The 18,432-nt window shown below is 42.6% G+C and overlaps 1 protein-coding gene across 7 annotated transcripts in view; it reads right to left on the reverse strand.

Annotated features, from left to right (window-relative positions):
• The window catches only part of LOC146988283 (cyclin-dependent kinase-like 5), a 45,380-nt gene that overhangs the window by 4,835 nt on the left and 22,113 nt on the right, over nt 1-18,432 (reverse strand). For 2 of the 7 annotated variants that reach the window (XM_085773452.1, XM_085773451.1), the window contains exons 4-18: nt 16,561-16,606; nt 16,309-16,445; nt 16,085-16,205; nt 15,423-15,482; nt 13,084-13,174; nt 12,752-12,941; nt 10,732-10,812; nt 9,720-9,886; nt 6,570-7,614; nt 6,072-6,173; nt 5,520-5,625; nt 3,820-3,943; nt 3,542-3,647; nt 3,233-3,355; nt 901-1,071 (exon numbers count right to left, since the gene is read on the reverse strand). In XM_085773452.1, the coding sequence (XP_085629578.1) occupies nt 901-1,071; nt 3,233-3,355; nt 3,542-3,647; nt 3,820-3,943; nt 5,520-5,625; nt 6,072-6,173; nt 6,570-7,614; nt 9,720-9,886; nt 10,732-10,812; nt 12,752-12,941; nt 13,084-13,174; nt 15,423-15,482; nt 16,085-16,205; nt 16,309-16,445; nt 16,561-16,606 (2,670 nt within the window). The remainder of the gene's footprint in view (nt 1-900; nt 1,072-3,232; nt 3,356-3,541; nt 3,648-3,819; nt 3,944-5,519; nt 5,626-6,071; nt 6,174-6,569; nt 7,615-9,719; nt 9,887-10,731; nt 10,813-12,751; nt 12,942-13,083; nt 13,175-15,422; nt 15,483-16,084; nt 16,206-16,308; nt 16,446-16,560; nt 16,607-18,432) is intronic. The other 5 variants (XM_085773453.1, XM_085773454.1, XM_085773457.1 and 2 more) reach the window with 5 other exon arrangements.

Consider the following 18,432-nt stretch of genomic DNA (forward strand, 5'->3'; position numbering starts at 1 on the left):
GTTATTGTTTTACTCTTTCGCATCTATCTCCGGAACGACAAATGATAGCGATGTCATTCTTTTTTTATTGAAAGCGGGACATTTCAATAGAAAACGATTTAAAGGTTTAAATAAAGGATATAATGATTTCAGCCTTTACAAAGAGCCCACTAGTGTGTCTGTAGCTCACCCAGAAGCAAAGTAGTCCTGCATGCAAACATCTGTGTCCCCCTAACCCGTGTCACATCAGAACGGTTGCTCTGTTGCCTTGTATAACCGTGATTATCAGGAAAATCTGCCGTAAATGCAATAAATAATACGTAGATTACCATTTACGCATTTTTCGTAAGCTAAGACCAAGACATGGGCCTCATATGGAAGGAGACAGTTTGTTCACTGCAGGTAACAAGACAAAAAAACCTGTGCACCCCACGGAAATGTCAGGCCTGTGATGTGGTTCTCTGCCTCATTGCAGACACACACTGTTTTCATGCCAGATGAGTGGGGCAATTTTGTAAATAATGTAAATATTATATTTTGTATCACAGTTAGAGCCCTTATTCGATTCCCCCTAATTCCCAAGACCTCAAAAAACAGTTATATAGAGTCTAAAATGAAGTTTATAATAATTTTCTGTGTTTCCAATAAATATGTGAAATTTATTTTCGGTCTTTTATTTTCCTTTCTTTTTCTGATCATATTGCTTTTTCTACATTCATATGACACCACTACTGAATGAATATTGTCCTGAAAAAAAAGGATGTCAGTTACTTGATTGTGCATTAAAGGGCTGAGGTTTTACAAGGATGAATACACAAGAAGACCAGGTGAGAGAAATACAGATGTAAATGCCATAGACTCTGAAGGGTTAAACCAAAATGCATCCTGAATAAAACCTTCAGTCTTGTTCCTGAGACTCACCGGAGAGTGTGAATCAGACAGTTTCTCAGGAGGCCAGTCCTTGTCCCGGTCCCGGTCCCGCTCTTGGTCCCGGTCTCTGCTCTTGTCCCGGCTCCTGTGGCGGCTGCTCTGGTGACTGGACGACCTGGAGGACTTCTGGAGGACTGTCTCCACCCCGTCAGTGGGAACCTGCTGCCACAGAGTCAACGCTTCATTAAACCTGTCTACATGTACAACCTCACACCTCCGACCACGGCAGGTCCACACAATGTGAAGGACAAGGAACACACACTGAGTTTCCTCTCTTTCTGAGGTGAAATAGAGACAGATGTTTCCACCATAGACTTCCATTGATATTCATGATCTATTAATGATTATAGTTTACTTTCCTGTCCTCGTCCCCCCACCCCACTTATGAAACTGATTGGATTGCCCTGCTTCACCTGTGTCATATTGTCTTTCCCTTCACTTGTGTATTTAAGTCTGAGTCAGTTTGTCTGCTCAGTTCTCCCTTGGTCCCTTGTGCTCCTTTTTTCTGTTTCCCAGTGTTCTTGTGGGTTTACCTTTGTTCTTGCCTCCTGTCTTTTTTTGGATAACCTGTTTTTGGATTCCTGACGGCCTGAACCATTTTTGCTGTTTATCACCCATCTGCCTCTGAGCCAGTTTAGTCACATAGGCTACTACACATCCTCTTATCTGCGCTGACCCTCCTTAATGCCTGTGTCACTGAGACTAAAATCCCACAATGAGCTCTAGAAAATGTACTCGTGCGTTCCATTTTGTCATTTACATGTGTGGATACACCACGGACGTGAATGTGAAGTTATTTTAGATAACAGGCCGTAGCGTCATTTGATCTCATGTGCGGCAAAACTGTAAAAATTAAAAATCAGAACATGCAGCTGGAGCCAAAAACCCGAAGCAGTTGCTGATCTGAGGAAGAGAAGAGACGACTCATCTTGTTTATTATTGATAAATGAAGCTTTCCATAAGATTTTCTTGAAACTATCTCCTCTCCTTGCTGTTTCACCGAGTCTGACTGCCTGATTCCTCCTGGCCAGATTGTGTTTATTTGTGCTCTGTCATCAGCAGTAACCCCCTCCCAGCATCTGAACAAACTGTCACGTATAAATAGAAATGTGAGGGGAAGAAATACTTTCAAACACCTGTTTCATCATGAACCATTAGTGCGACTGCAGCAGCGGGCAGTTTCATATGTCAAAATGTGCTTTCTTTTATATTTAGCATCTCTTCTGGTTCATCCTCCCGCCTTGATCTGTGCTCTATAATCAGGTCATGGGTTTTGGATGCATTTTGAGAGGAAGACGAGCTGGATCAGAAGCCTCTGTGTTGACGCTGGTTTGTGGTAAAATGTCACCAGTGTAAACAGGCGCAGTTTTAGGCAAAGTATGAGTGTTCTCGTTTGTCCTCAGCTCATAACTGGAGAGATGCTGTTAGGGCTGTGGTGGCTGAAGCCAGTGGTGACTGATCACAGTCTGATGATGACACACAGCCAGGTCCACAGACAAGAGTTGTGCAGAGTGACTTCAATAAGAGTCATGTTATTTAGAATTCTTTGAATATTTCACCTGCTCCGTGGATCTGGCTGGTTCATGTTATCACTTCGCTGTTATGTGATTTTACGACGGAGTATTAGGGCCACATTGAGAAAATATTTTTCTCACAGATTTTGAGAATAAAGTCATAGTTTTACATGTACGAGAAAAAAGGCACAATTTTTGAGAATAATATTAATAATATACCAGAAAAGAAGAATAAAGTTTAAATTTTAACCTGTAGGAGGACATTTTTTTAAATGAGGGCTGTGGAGCATTTCGTGAAGTTGTACTTCAGTACAGGTTTCACAAACAATACATTGTCATCAGTATCAGGACTTGAAAAAATTATGTGAGAAAATGCATCTATTGTACAGAAAGAACCAGAACAGCTTACCGTATCCATTTAATGGTACAATTACGACTTTTTTCTCGTAAATTTACAACTTTATTCTCATACCATCGCAACATTTTTCCTGTAAATTTATGACATTTTACTCATAAAATTTCCACATTATTCTTGGAAAATTATGACTTTTTTCCTCATAGTATGATGATTTTATAAAACTTTGGACCTTAAACTAAGACCTTATTCTTAAAGTTTGTGAAAACATTTCTTTTCTCAATGTGGCCCTAATACTCTGTCGTATGATTTAACCAAGATGCATCGTATTGTTTTAAAATCACCAAATAAAACCACTAAAACATGAGACAGTAAAAGAGGGTTAGTGATGCATGCTGATGTTAGAGTGACAGTGAGTTAGGAGATGAGTAGGATAGTGTAAAACAACATGTACCATGGGAGAGGACACTACAGGGAGGACTCTCACAGAGGAGCTATGCTTTATGTTATTCTTTGGACTAAACAGAGGGAAAAGACATTTCTTGATGACGGGCGGCCTTCCATCGGGGACCCCCATCTGCAATATAGAGGCACATGACTGGTGGACACATGAAGGCATCACGCAAAAAACATCTCTCAAAGTATCAAACATTTGGAGAGCTGCAGAGGAGGAGTGTGTGGACAGACAGAGGTGCTGACATGTGCATGAAGCAGCTCTCAGACAGGAACGTTCATCCTCAGAGCCATTTAACACAAAACTCACCATCTGAGATTTTTTCTTTTTCTTCTTTATTGCTCTGAAGAAGCCCTGCTTCTCCTTCTCTTTGGACGGCTCAGAGGGGTTCAGCACTACAGTATCTGGGCCAGTCCTGAAAATAAGACCAAGCATACTAGTGAACGCCATGTCCCAGCTAGAAAAGGTACAACATCTTCTAATATGACCTGGCTGTTTCAATGAGGCCAGTGTCAGATTTATTGCAGGAGTTGATGTTGTCAAAGAAAAACCAAAGTTAAAGAACACTTGGAGGAGGAGATAATTACCAGGGGTCGAAGGCTGGCTGACGTTTGGAGTGGTTGGACATACTGCTGCCTTCCCCAGAGTGACCAGAACCCCGGCTCTGACCCCTGCCATCATGAAAGGAGTTGTCCGGCCGGGGGGAGGGGACTGCTCAAAGAACACAGGTTTATTCACCTTTTGATACACACAGGAAGGGAATCAAACTCTTGATCTACAACACATTCAGCAAATTATACATGGCTAGTTTCTGCAGCTTCCAGACGTGCTAGATTGTCAAAAGATTTGATAGTGTATTATTGCATTATATTCACAGTAAACATCTAATATTTTACAAATCAACATTAACAAAGAAAATAAGTCAGTAGTGTTTCTGTGCAGTTTTTTGTTAGAAGCTATAAGGAGCAAATATACAACCCTAACCCTTTGTGGTAAAGTTAAAAAAAAAATCACTATGACAGACACCAGTACCCCTGTAGACCCTGGACACTGAGATGAAAGATGGCACAAAATATCCCTGAATGTGTCTTATTTTTCTGCTAGAAAGAAAATAGAGAAGGAAAATGTTTGCATGGAATCAATAAAGATTTCTTTGAGGGGTTTTAGAGATAATTGCATGCACAAGTTTAACTGTTTAATACCAATGATCATTAGCCACCCTGATGTACCACCTGGTTCAGACTCACATTTGGATGAACCTCTCTGAACATGAACATGTGTGGTTTGGAGTGACATGTTTACACGTTTCGACAGCTATTGAGTGCAGCACCATAAAATTTTCTTCAGACAAGTTCAATGTAGGATATATTAGGAAAAACTCTGACTAATTTGTCATTGACTTTTGCCTACACATTGAGATTATTCTTATCTGTCCCCAGATAAGAATGGTACAAGTTAGATAAAGGTAATGTGCTAACGTGCTAAAATAAATGGTGAACAGAAACCTGCTTAATGTCTATGGTTAGCTATAAACTCTTAATATGGTAACAAACTCTTCAAAATATTTGACTTTTATTTGTTCATGTTAAAGGGATAGTTCAACATTTTGGCAAATTGGCCCATTGCCATCATCCCTATAGTTTTAGGAGTAGGTTTGTTACCTTTAATTGTCGGTGCAAGCTATTTTTAGAACAGCAGAGCAGAGCCACGAGCTGGTGAGAGCTATACTACAGAGGCTAATGGGAATTCTTGGTTTCCCTCATCAAACTCATCAAATACACAATCCAACAACTCCAAAACGCTCTGGTGGACAAGTTGTGACCTGCACATTCACCACGCTATGAGATAATAACAGAACCTTACGAGACTGAGTTGTTTTAGAGGTAAATTCATGCAAAACCGCTGATGCACATTCGCATCGGGGTCAGTTTTTCGGCAAGCAGTCTCTGCATTTACCTCGAAAACAACTCTGTCTTGTAACATTCCGCCATTCTAAAAATAGCTTGCACTGAGACTATAGAGATTATGGCAATGGGCCAATTTTCCAAAATGTTGAACTATCCCTTTAAATAAATGTTTTTTTTAAAAATGATTTTCTCTCTCATTTTTATTCTCAAATCTCAATACATCAAGCTCTGAGCTGGAATCTGTAATATCTTTAGAGATTCTGCAGTTCAATTCTACTGTATCTATAGAAGATTTGGAAGTGAATGTGAACTGACAACTTGATGTCCACAGCGCAGTGAAACAAAGACAGAAGCAGGCAGTGATATATGACTAAACCAACCTCTGTAGAAGCTGCCCACCCTCCTGGGCATGGATTCACTGTAAATGTTGCGATTCTCTTTGGAAGAGCCCCCATCTTCTGTTTGCTGGTCATGATATAAGCCAACCTGAGTCACAACAGAAAGAGCTAGTCACATTTACAGTAAAAAAAACCCAACTTCCGGGCCAGTTCGCTTTGCATGCTTCTCTATCAGAGCTATTAGTTTTATTTACCTGAGAGAACACAAACACGGGGAGGCGTACTGATTCAAAGAGCTCATTATGATAAAACAACATTTGTTAGTTGTTACGCTATAAATGTATTCCAGAGTCAAACTGAAATGTGCTGCGATGACAAGCTGTGCTATCCTAAGTAGTCACTTTAGAGGGAAGCAAAGCACATAGAGAAAATGAGGAGGCATCTGATGCAAAGAGACAGAGAGAGAGAGAGAGAGAGAGAGAGAGAGAGAGAGAGAGAGAGAGAGCAGTTCATGACAGCAGTATCCACCCACATCCGCACTCTCAGAAGACTGGATGTGGGTGGGAAATGGTGGGTGCAGGCAGAATGTCGGACCTCGCTTTTTTGCCGCTGTGTGTGAAAAGATGCAGTGTTGTCCCTTGTGGAGTCCCTTATTGGGGGTCTGCTGTGGGTGACCTCAGTGGGTGCCTGTTCGCTCTGTTAATGGAGACATGGTGAAGCGTGAGGTGAGCTCAGCATTGCAGCACACATACAATTACACAGGCGCACACGCTATATATATACTAGATGTGTATATACAGTATATACAGGTAACATGATTGTCTGTATATACTAGAGAGTCACATTCCTAACATCCATTGCTGAAGCTGCACTCATGTTAATCCTGCTGTGTCTTTACAAACTGACTAAGAAGATCTAAACACAGATCCTGATATTTTCAGGGCCACCAGAATAAATCTTGGCTGCGCTGTTGTAACAGTGACTGAGGAAGAGTTATCCAACACAACCTGGTGTAGGCATGATATGATTAGATTCTGTAGGCTCAGGCTTTTCCTACTGCATGGAGAGGTTTGCTGTGGGCTGATGACTGACCCTGCTCATGTCTTCTTCCCTGGAGGAGCCTCCGGAGTGGCGAGGCAGCGTGCGGTGCTGCAGCTGCGGAGACAGGAGCTGGAGGCTGCTGGCCCTGGTGGGCATGCCCTGCCCCACCAGCAGCCCCTCGTCCGTCCCGTGCGTCCTCTGGTGGTCCCTCCGTACGTACATGGAGTGGCGGTGCGGCCTCTGCTGGGAGGAGAAGGGGCTGGTGTATCCCTGACTGTAAGACGACGGATCGTGCGGGGCAGACAGAGAGTGAGAGTGGCCTCGGTCCATGCCGCTGTCCGCAGGGTCCAGGGCGTCCGACGTCTTGGCCTCCTCTGAGGCCTTGTGACGGGTGGAAGAGCGCCTGTAGGAGGAGTCCAGAGTGTTACTTTCCCTGTCTGAGCGCATGCTGCCTCGGCCAGCCGTGCCGGCGCCAAGCCTGTCGACTCGGCGGGCGGCCGGGCTGCCCGGGGCCGTCAGGTCCAGGCAGCTGGAGGGAAAGTAGCGAGACGTGGGCTCATCGGCATAAAGATGCACATCATTTAAGTTCCCCACCGACTTGGCGTCGCTGAGCGTGCCGTAGCTCTTAGACAAGTTCAGGTAGGCGAACTTGGAGGAGGCGGGGGTGGAGCCGTGAGACTCCATGTAGCTGTGTCGACTGTGTTTCTCGCCCGATTGGAGCGTGTTGGTTTTCCCCTCCACGAAAGAATGGCGGTTCTGCTGCGAGCGGAAGTTGGATTTAAGGTACTTGGCCCCGGGGCCGTCGGACGCCTTGGACCCCAGGTTCATCTCGAAGTCGCACTTGCTCTTGGCCTCGCCCGGGCTGAGCAGGTGAGGCAGGTTGCTGCTGGCGAGGTCCATGTTGCAGGAGGTGGAGTGGTTAAAGATCTGTGGCTGGTAGTTCTTGGGGTGCAGGGTGGGGCTGAGGTTGATCGCTGCAGACATGTTGCCGTTGAGAAAGCTGTCGTTGCTGGGGTGGAGGTCTTCGTGCCGGGGCAGACTGGAGCACTCTCTGCTGCTGGAGCGGTGGCTTCCTGAGCTCTTTCCCCCATGGCTCCTGAGGAAGAGGAGAGGGGTCAAGCTGAACAAGGTAGTGATAAAATCTGAGATGTCATACACAGGGACAAAATAAATCAGCCCTGGCATTTTTGGCCCCAGACCAACCAACCACAATCGGTCTTACCCATCCACAGACTTTTGGCTCTCTAACGGCCCACAGCATCAGACAGAGGGTGGGGTGGGGCCTAGATGCCAGCCCAGTGTAGGTATACAAAATGAACCAATGTCCCACTGTCCCTGCTTTATGGGTCATTCATTGGCCCAAAATAGCTTTTTCCTCCTCATAACGGCCCAATAGTACGCCGGCCCTGTAGTGGCTGTTTGTCAAAACAATAATAAAAAAAAAAAGGTCCAAATCCAACTCTTCAAATCAATAAAAATCAAATGACCACTACTGCACCATGGGTATGTGTATACTCAGCCGAAAGAAACTTAAAGGGATAGTTCAACATTTTGGCAAATCCACCTATTGCCATAATCCCTATAGTCATAGCAGTAAGTTCATTACCTTTAATTATCGTTGCATGTTATCTTGAGATCCACGGGGCAGAGACACGAGCTGCTCAGAGAACACAATGGAGGCGAATGGTACTGGTCTCCTGTCCATCAAAACTCATCGAATACATAATCCAACAACTCCAGAATGCTCTTGTGGACAAGTTGCTAGCTACACATTCACCACACTATGAAATAATAATGTAACATTATGAGACAGAGTTGTTGTCGAGGCAAATGCATAGCCGGAACTACATTTCAGGCATGGCTGCTGGGCGGAGTGATTTCAAAAGCACAAGTAGTTCTGTGTATTTGCTTCATGTATCGTTCCATAATTATACATGGTTATCTCATAGTGTGGTGAATGGGCTGGTCACAACTTGTCAATGAGAGCGTTTTGGAGTTGTTGGATTGTGTGTTTGATGAGTTTTGAGGGATAAGGGACCTGTACCATTCACCTCCATTGTGTTCACTGAGCAGCTCACGTCTCTGCTCTGCGGATCTCAAAACAACATGCACCGACAATTAAGGGTAATGAACCTACTCCTATGTACAGTAGGGATTATGGCAATAGGTGAATTTGCCAAAATGTTGAACTATCCCTTTAACATCCATCCCATGGTCAGTTTCCAACAAAAAAGGAAGTTTAAAAAAATGTTCAAAGCAAGGAGCGCTACGTGGACTCCTTTCTCAAATCTAGAGGTGCTCTTTGGGGAGGGATCCAAGGGATGTGGAGAAACAAAGAAAAACTCCAAGGCACTCTCTTGTCTTGTCATCGGCTAAACACCAAGACAAAAGACCTAGGTGTATCTGAATTATCTGTTTGACTCCCTGATGAAGGCTTGATACCGAAACGCGTCATAGTCATTTTAAACATGTCATTGTGACAATGCCAGATTAATTAAAGGCATTTTTAATAACTCAAGAGAGTGCCTTGGAGTTTTTCTTTGTTTTTCCAAAAAAGGAAGTTTATTTAACCAAAAACGAGCAAGCAGCAAAGAACAAAAGAAATTCCTCTGTGCCTCTTCCACCCATAAGCCCATAAGGTGCACTCTGGTCCCTAAACACACAAATAATAAACAAGATAACAACTAAACTAAATAATAAACTAACAGAACACTAACAAAATCTAATCATAATGAAACAAATCAATTCAGAATAATCGAAAGTAAATACTAACTAAATTAATACGAAACTAAATTAAACTAAACTACACAATGCTAAATACTTAAGTACACTAAATAAATAGCTCCAACAGGCAAATGCCCCGTATACCAGCCTAGCTCTTATGTGTACATATGGCCCATACTGTAGATACGAATGTGAGCATTTGAGTTTGTCTATATATCAGCCTGGTGATGGACTGGTGACATGTCCTGAGTTGGGATTGATTCTGCCCCCCCACCTAATGACCCTGCACAGAAAAAAAACTATAGCTAATGTAATATATATGTATATAGATATATGTTTTTCACTGAACTCCATCTGTGTCTTGGTCACTAGTAAAAGCTGCAGATTTCATGGTTGTCGGGGGAGGTGGGTGAGGACAAACACACAAACTCATGTATGTGAACATCAGGGAGACACTGCCAGGTTTTGCAAACCGACCTGCTGGGGGTGGTGTTGTCTCCATGGTGAGGTTTTCTCTTGGAGGAGCGTACAGGTGTGGGTGTGGGTGGGCCGGGCCGCTCCACCAGCCGCAGGGTCTGGAAGGCGTGGTGGTTCAGGCTCTGCTCCGTGAGAAAGCGCTCCGTCGGGTTCAGCAGTAGCAGGTTCTGATACACAAACACAGAGGGAGGGTGGGGGGGACCGTGAGACCGTGAGACACCTCGAACATCCAGAGCTGCCGAGCACACTGAAGCAGCCATGATATGAGTCACCGCCATTATCATAAAAGTCAGGCTGCTGTTGCTGCATTTAATTGTGTCTTACAGTCACCAAACATCAAACTATTATGTGATTTGTGACATTTGCTTTTTTTTCTCTCTCTCTCTCTCTTGCTTGAATAAATATGTGTAATAACCTGTCTCCATGGATTTTAATGAGAGGTGAATTCTGTGTGAACACACTCAAAATAAAACCTTTGAACTGAACTGCAGATACATTTTCACATAACAGTAATTTACTGTGGCAGGGAATGTTCTGAGTACAAAAACAGAGCTAAAAAGACAGAGAACATCATACAATCAGCTTATATAATTTGTTTCTGTTAATATACATCTTCACTCAACTCAAGAAAGCCTGATTAGTAATGAGATATATGCCTGTCCTTGCTGTAGTCAGTCCTGAGATGACATGTTAGCAGTGAGTCATTATCTGCTGGGAAAAGCACAAGCACACAGCCCACATTCTTGACATGAAGCTCCTGTTTACAGTGCAGACGCAGCAATAACAGCAGTGCAGGAGCTGGGATATGAGCTGAGAGATGCTGAAACGGTGCAGAGGCATCGCCAAGTCACGACGTAAACATGACGATAATGATGCAGGTATCAGGTGTGTCGTTTAGAAAATGTCGAGTTTGCATGCATGGGGTAAACGAGGTACTGATGAAAGGTAAAAAAATAAATAAATAAATAAAAACATCTCCTCAGCAGAGCAGTGTTTGCACACAGATCCTCACCTTCAGCAGGTCCAGCAGGCCCCCACCAATAATTCCCAGGTATCTTCGCTCCAAGGTTTGGGGGTGATTCACGGCAGGGAACTGAAATAAGAGAGAGGGGAAAACAGTGACAGTCAGCGATACAATACAATCATGTGACTGCTGGAAGGACTAACAAAGTTGGCCTTCTGTAGGAGGATGTGTAATCAAGTTGTTTTTATTCCAAGTGAAGTTAATTACCTGAACCTCAATACAAGTAATCAAAGAAAACTACTTTAGAAGATAAACAGGATCACAAGTGTATACTAACACTCAACAGGTTTCAACCGGACAGTTTATATCAACATGAAATTAAAGTTGTTGGTTTTTTTTGGGGGGGGAGGGGGGGCTTTTATGCCTTAATTTTGACAGGAAAACTAAAGAGAGAGGCAGGAAATGGGGAAAGAGTGGGGAATAACATGCAGCATAAGGCCAGCAGGTGGAATTAAACCTGGGGCCGCTGCAGCGCCGACTATAGCCTCTGTTCATGGGGCACCTGCTCAGCCGAGAGAGCTATACGACGCCCCATATCAACGTCAGTTTAATGAAATTAGGTTTGTGAGCGTTTGAGAACTCTGGCCTCTGAATAACACGTTTTACTTGACAGTTTCCTGGTTGTACTTTTTCTTTTTTTTCCATAAGTAATTTTGTTTTTAACAATTTCATTTTACATGTATCACCTCTTTCATTGGTCACAGCCTCCAGTTTGGATAATAATAAATGATTGGAAGCTGGGTTGCCTGGGTGGTTGATTCCAGACTCCTCCGGTCAATATGGTCCAGTTCTTGGGCAACAAACTGAGCCCTAAATTGACAACATGTATCACCTGTGTATGAGGGTGTACAGTAGAAAAGTGCTGAATGTCAATGTGGCTTCCATTGTTAAGTGTTTTAAATGGTTGATAAGACTAACAGTGTTGAATAAATGCAACCCATTTACCATGACTATAATTATTCCTCTGGGAATAAATGCATCGATGTTTGCATGAAATATCATGTAAATCTCACAATGCTCCTGTGACAACATTTGATAAAATATACAAGTATATAAAACATGACATTTTTGTTTTGTCTGATATCACCTTGCAGATGCTACTGCTGAACAATCCAAAATCCAATCTTCCTACTGTATGTCATGTCATTTTGATGTGCTGTTTCTACAGCCTGCTGTGAATCTGCTGTTTACCAAAAGTCCAGAAGCTGTTCTTCATACATCACACATCTCCAAGTGTTACAGAAAGCACACCGTAGGTGGCAGGTGTGATAAAACAACCATTAACCATCCTGCATTCACTCACTAGTGATGTGTGCTCCAGCTCCATGCTGCAGTATGTAGATTTTTATGGTTCATCAAAAACTACGAAGAAAAACTGAATGTCTACTCAGGGTGATGCAGCCAATCATTTAAATGAGAATAGACAAAGAAACGCTGTGGGGAGCAGACCCTTTTGTTTTCCTTGAGTGTGTGAGCAGGTGCTGGATGCTTAATTAAGAAAAAACATGGCCTTGTGTTAATGGAGAGAGCACTTTAAGGTAGAAAACTGTCTGCAATGCATGTGTATTTATGAGCAGGTATTCACACAAAAATGTAGTGTCCTTGTCTCCACTATTGATCCTTCCCCGAGTCCTTATCAGTGAGGATTCAGTGTCAGGGATTCACAGAAGGGCAGTTTGCAAACTGATAATTATATCCCGAGGCGTGGGCAGAGAGGGAAGCTGAAGGACAGCCCTGGTCTGTACCACCAGCCTTCCACAGAAGACTTATCACAGCCTTCCCTCACAGAGCACACAGGATACATGATCCACGATGAGTCATTGTGATCCAATCAGTCACGGCACAGCAAACTCAGCCAGAAAAAAAAAAAAAAAAAACAAGCAGAGAGATAGCAAGGGGAGAAAATAAATAAGGGAGAAAGAAAAGGAGAAGAGGAAGCAGGAAGAACGGGGAAAAGAGAGAGAGAGTGACCCAGAGTGAGAGGGTTGGGGGGGGTGAAGTGTGTTACCCGCAGCCCGTGGAAGCGAGGGTTGTTATAGAAGAGCTTCATCTGCTCCGGTGGCAGGGGTCCCAGCACTTTCTGGATGGTAAAGAGCTGGTCGATCTCACTCTCTCCTGGGAACAGAGGCTGTCCGTCACTCAGCTCTCCCAGGATGCAGCCTACTGACCACATGTCCACCGCCTTCCCGTACGGAGCCCTGGGAGCAGAGATTTAGAGGGTCGGTGATGAGGGGCCAGACATAAGAGCAGCTACTTAAAGGATAAGACAGTATAGTAAATGAGTGCTCTCATTCACCAGTGGGTTGTTGGATGAAATTAAAAAAAAAAGAGCGGACGTACCCGAGCAGGAGCTCTGGAGAGCGGTACCATCTAGTGGCCACATACTCGGTGTAATTGGCATCGGTCCCCTCTGAGAGATTACGAGCAAATCCTGGCAAGAGACGGCAGAGGAAGCAATATGGTGTGATGAGGAGTCTTTTGATATGCTCTACACGCTGAGGCACCTAAAATGATTTCAGCTCTGTAACTCTCTGGATGCTCATTATGATTCAAAGGTGTGAGTTACAAAGTTGCTGAGTTCAACATAAACTACACAGGAGGAGAGAGGATGAGCCCTCTGGGAATATTAAGTCATATTACTGTAACCCTGGATATTGTTACGCACACACACACACACACACACACACACACACACACACACACACTAATGCATACGATTTTTATCTATCAACTCAAATCTGAATGCCTTTAGGAAATATGCTTTAATTTCTTTGATTGCCAAGATAGATAAAATACTGATAACACCCCCATTTAAAGTTTGAATATGGAACTTTTTTGATTTAATTAAATTTAATTAGGTAATGGTCTACTGCATTTGGTTGATGTCATATCCATGTGTGTCAGTGTTGTGATCGTCTGTAAGAAGCATCAGCATTGACTTTTTAGCCAGTATTAATTTTAAGCGTATTTTAACCAGATGGAGGAGTTTAGTCATCGGATGACAGGATGGTTGGTTATTAGAGAAAAGACCTGAGTATATGTTAGACAGCTCAGTTCCCGGCTGCTGGAGACCTTCATGTTAAATGTAGATTAGTTATAATCTGTTACAGTTAGGAGTCAGGAGACAGTTAGCTAGCAAATAGACAGCCTCCCTTAACCTGCCTCTATCCAAAATCAAAACATGTCTTCCAATAGTAGCTCCAAAGGTTTAGCGGTTTTACCTTGATTATAAGAATTATTTTGTTTCAACTTCCATCAAATTTCTTAACGATACTTCTTGACTTTGTGGAATAATTTTTATAGTGCTCTGGTGAATTTATGAGGTGCAGCATGTACAGTATGTGCGTTATAGGATATGTGCAATAACGGTGCTATGTTATGGGATATGTGCAACATGTACTATGTTATGTATTTGCTGGTGTTGGTATGGCTGAGATTGTATTGTTTGTTGTCATTGTGGCCATCAAGGCATTTATGGCGCAGCTACAGCAAGCTGAGCTAACTGTCCACCAGCTTGTATTTTGTAGTAAGTGGATCCACAATATAAAACTATGCCTTTAACCATATAATATATGTATAATATATACATATTATGTAGTTTAACTCTACCTCCTGATATAGATTTGAACTAGATGTTGGAAAAAATTTGAATCAATTTTTATAATCCTGTTGTGTGACAATAAACTTCAACAAACAGAAAATAGAATGATAATTGCCGTCTAGTTGAAAGATAGACAAGAGCATTACGTAATACCCCTTATACATTAAATATAAAGCTTTTTTAACAACTGGGAAACAATGTCATAATACAGTATGTCTCTTGAATTCAAAATGTTTAATATTTAAGTGCCTTGATTATTTTAGCTACAGATCACAGGGAAAAAAATCACTCACCTTTCTGAATGTCTGAGCTTCATTGGTTGTAGCATGAGAAATCTAAACACAGTCAGGCTTGATATTTTCCTTATTTTCCAGTCTTTATGCTTGTCTGAGCTAACCAGCCCCTGGTGTAGCTTCATAATTAGCGTACAGATAAAGTAATGGTGATGATCGTATCTCTCAACATCAAGGCAAACTACAAAACATACTCCCAAAATGTCATCGTATTCCTTTAAAGACCCCAAAATTTGTCAATCTGAATCTCGCTGATGACAGGGTGACGGTTATTTGAGTTTTTCATTTCCACTTTGAGAATCCCTCAAAGTTGCTTTCACCAACATTAAAAATCAGACCGACACAAAATGGAAATAAAAAATGTAAACCTTCACAGCAGAGTGTGTTTGGCCTAGGCCTGATCACTCAATGCCTTTGGCTGACACAGAGCAAACAGCAGGTCTTCAGTCTCTCACTCCAGATTGCCTACATGATACTGGCTATGCCTTGTTTTCCATTCCCCCCTGTTTTGTTGTGGCACTACCAGATTGAATCAGAGCATGATTAGTGCCTTGTTTTCCAACATGTTCCATTAATTGAGAAGAGAGAAGAATGCGGAGCAGCGGCCTGAGAAGCAGTAGAGAGGGCCGCACACAGAGCCTTAGAAAACTGGCTCAAGTCTGGAAGCACTGGTTTCGGTAAATATCTTTTCTATTCCTTTTACATCACAGCTTGGTCTGATTGGCTGCCTTTTTCTTTTTTTTTTAACAGCTCTTACAGTGTGAGTGTTTGTTCGAGGCGCTCACCGAAGTCACACAACTTGAGGACGTCATCGGAGCTGATGAGAAGGTTTTCTGGCTTTATGTCTGGAGAGGGAGAACACAGATGGGGGAGTAAGGCAACACATCAGCTGCTGAGGGGCATCATGATTACATCACTACTACCACCTAAGTGAAAGTATTCAATAAAAAAAGAGCAAAGGGGCAGAGAAATCTAATTCTACCAGTGATTCTACCACAGATTGTAAAGTCAAAACCGTAACTCCAACATGAAATCCCCCGATAACGCTGTCATATGTGTGCCTGGGTATACCACAGGCCATTTGGATGGCCGCTCTTCTTTGTGTGACAAAAGCTCACATGTGCCATCTGGTCCTCCTGCTCTGCTGCCACCGACTTGCCAAATGCTCACGTCTTGCGAAACAACAGTGATGGTTGGTTACGACATAGCGTACAAACCACTGAAGCCACCGTTTCAAGAGGGGAAAAACTGATAGATTCCTATTTTACATCATTTTTGCGAAAGATGTGACAAATGTACAAAAATGGTTCTCGTTTTGTTTCTAAAAATACGAGCACAGATGGTGCCCGGTGACGGAGCAGTGCTGCACAAGTCTATTCTTGTCTCCTCTCTGTCTCCTGTGAGCTGTTTTTATCGTGTGTCCTAATAAAAAATGATTTTTTTTTACCTCGGTGGACGATGTCGTGTTTGTGGCACCAGTGGATGGCTCTGATTAACTGGTAGATGTAGCTGCGCGCTTTCTCGGTCGGCACGCCGTTTGGTAACTCCTCCAGCAGCTCGAGCATGTTCTACACAGGAGCGAAACACAACCAGTATGAACATGAAAATCAATAAAAACAACCCAACAGTAACATAAAGGTAAAAATCAGGGAGTGAGTAGAAACAGTTTACCTTCTCCACATACTCAAAGACCAGATACAGCTTCCCCCTTCTGCGGAAGGCCTCTTTCAGCTCAACAATGTTCTCCTGCTTGAGGGTGCGGAGCATCTTGAGCTCCCGTAGCGTCGTTTCTTTGACCTCCTCATTTTCTGCACCAAGGTCAGACAGAGTGGGAGATGGGGATTACAGTGTGCTCAGATGAGACGAACGAAAACAAAACAGGAGTCTTTAGTGATGATTCAACAACAAAGTGACCCCTCTTACCTTCACTGTCTTTGAATTTCTTAATGGCCACAATTTCATTGGTCTCCTGCAAGGTAAACACAGCGGCTGATGAGAAATCCGATTTACAATACATCAACACAGTGGGGAAACACACAGCAGTGCCGATGACTCAGAACACACAAACCTTTATTTATCTATAAACATCCACTTTTAAGTCCAAATTGACAGAGAGTGCAGCTGCAGCATCACATGCTTTTATACCTGTTTATCTACAAGATAGTGTTTCCTTCAGTAGAAATGACAACAGTATTAACTTGATTAGTGGTTCCAAACAGGATGAATCTTTGTGTGTACTAATTACTGGGCTAGAAGAGTAAAAAAATACACCAATTTTCTTTTAAATATTGTTGTTTTTTCTTTTTTTCAAATACATTTGGTGTATTGTTTTAATGAGTTGTTAGTAGAATAGTTATTTTAATTGGTTCACTGGTTTTCTCAGCCTCGTAATAAATATAACACTTTCATACTCAGTATTACAGTGGTTCCCAACCTTTTATGGCTCGTGACCCCATTTTGACATCACAAATTTCTGGCGACCCCACCGTCAAACAAGAAGCACCAGCTCAGATATTTTTATATGCTGCATTTTTCAATACAGTACAATACAATAAATCTTTATTGTCCACCATGGTGGAAAATTGCCTTTTTATTTGAACTCGATTTATATTTGAGAAAGTGAAAGTATAGAATAGAGTTGTTTAAGATGTGTGTGGTGTTTTTAATCCTAATTAAAGACATTTCAGGCGACCCCATCTGATTTCCAGGCGACCCCACGTGGGGTCCCGACCACAAGGTTGAAAAACACTGCAAGAGTATGTTACTAGAATTAAGACGTAACTCCATGGTAAGATGTCTAAGAGGTTGAGTAGCACAAATCACTCTCAAAAGAAGCTACAGTAGTAGTGGATAATGGAAAAGTGCAGCTGTTAAGTGGGCACAGTATGAGAAATGTTCTGCAAAAAAAAAAAAAAAAAATCTTTGTCACATGTTTGCAGGCAGGAGTGGCATCAAACAGTCCACAGTATGTGACACCCAGAGCTCATGCCCACTGATGTACTGTTTCCCTGAGCCACTTCTCATCATTCCTCCATGAACTCCTCTGTAAGAGACGCCCCACCACTAGCCCCGTTTCTCGACATGTCCTAGTTAGGCCTGGTATTTCTGCCTATGGCTCAGAGCTGTGCTCCAGTTTCCCCCCCTCGTCAGGAAGCCCGAGGCGGCATCACACCACTCCAACATGGATGTCAATGAGCAGTGAGCCCTCTGAACGGACAAATGTAAGATGACTCACAGGCATCTTTGAGCCGTGCATATGCGAGAGTGATGGGACATGATGCGCAGCAGGGTGTTAATCAAGTAACCAGTTCTGTGTCTAATTTGTGTAACAGGGAATTCAAATAATCCAGGTTTTAGAAGTCTTGAAAATCATAGGCTTTAATTGCATGTACTGTTTATCTGTATTTTAAATGGCCTACAGCAGTAAAATAGTATCAACAAAAAAGTGCAGGTGCAGGTGCAATTGGGACCATGTTTGTGACACACAAGGATTCATGGTGGAACATCTACATTTATTAACCCAGATTCTGTTAGATGCGGTGTTGTTAACAGTGCAGTTAGATTCCATATAAATCCATGTTTCTCTTCTTTTCATACAGATTGGCGAGCGATCTGTAGTCAGAAAAAAATATCTACTACCTGCATGTTAATGACATGTATAAATAGATAAATAGATTTTAGATTTTATTTTAATTAGGGTAACCTTTGTAGCACTTACAAGCATCATAAATGCAGCGCCTTAGGGAACAGTTCGCTTTCTAATGTCTGTGTCCGTATGTATTTATTTTAAGAAGT

The sequence above is a fragment of the Trachurus japonicus genome, chromosome 4 (genome assembly GCF_045865225.1).
Source record: "Trachurus japonicus isolate A0001 chromosome 4, Traja_1.0".
Taxonomy (NCBI): domain Eukaryota; kingdom Metazoa; phylum Chordata; class Actinopteri; order Carangiformes; family Carangidae; genus Trachurus; species Trachurus japonicus.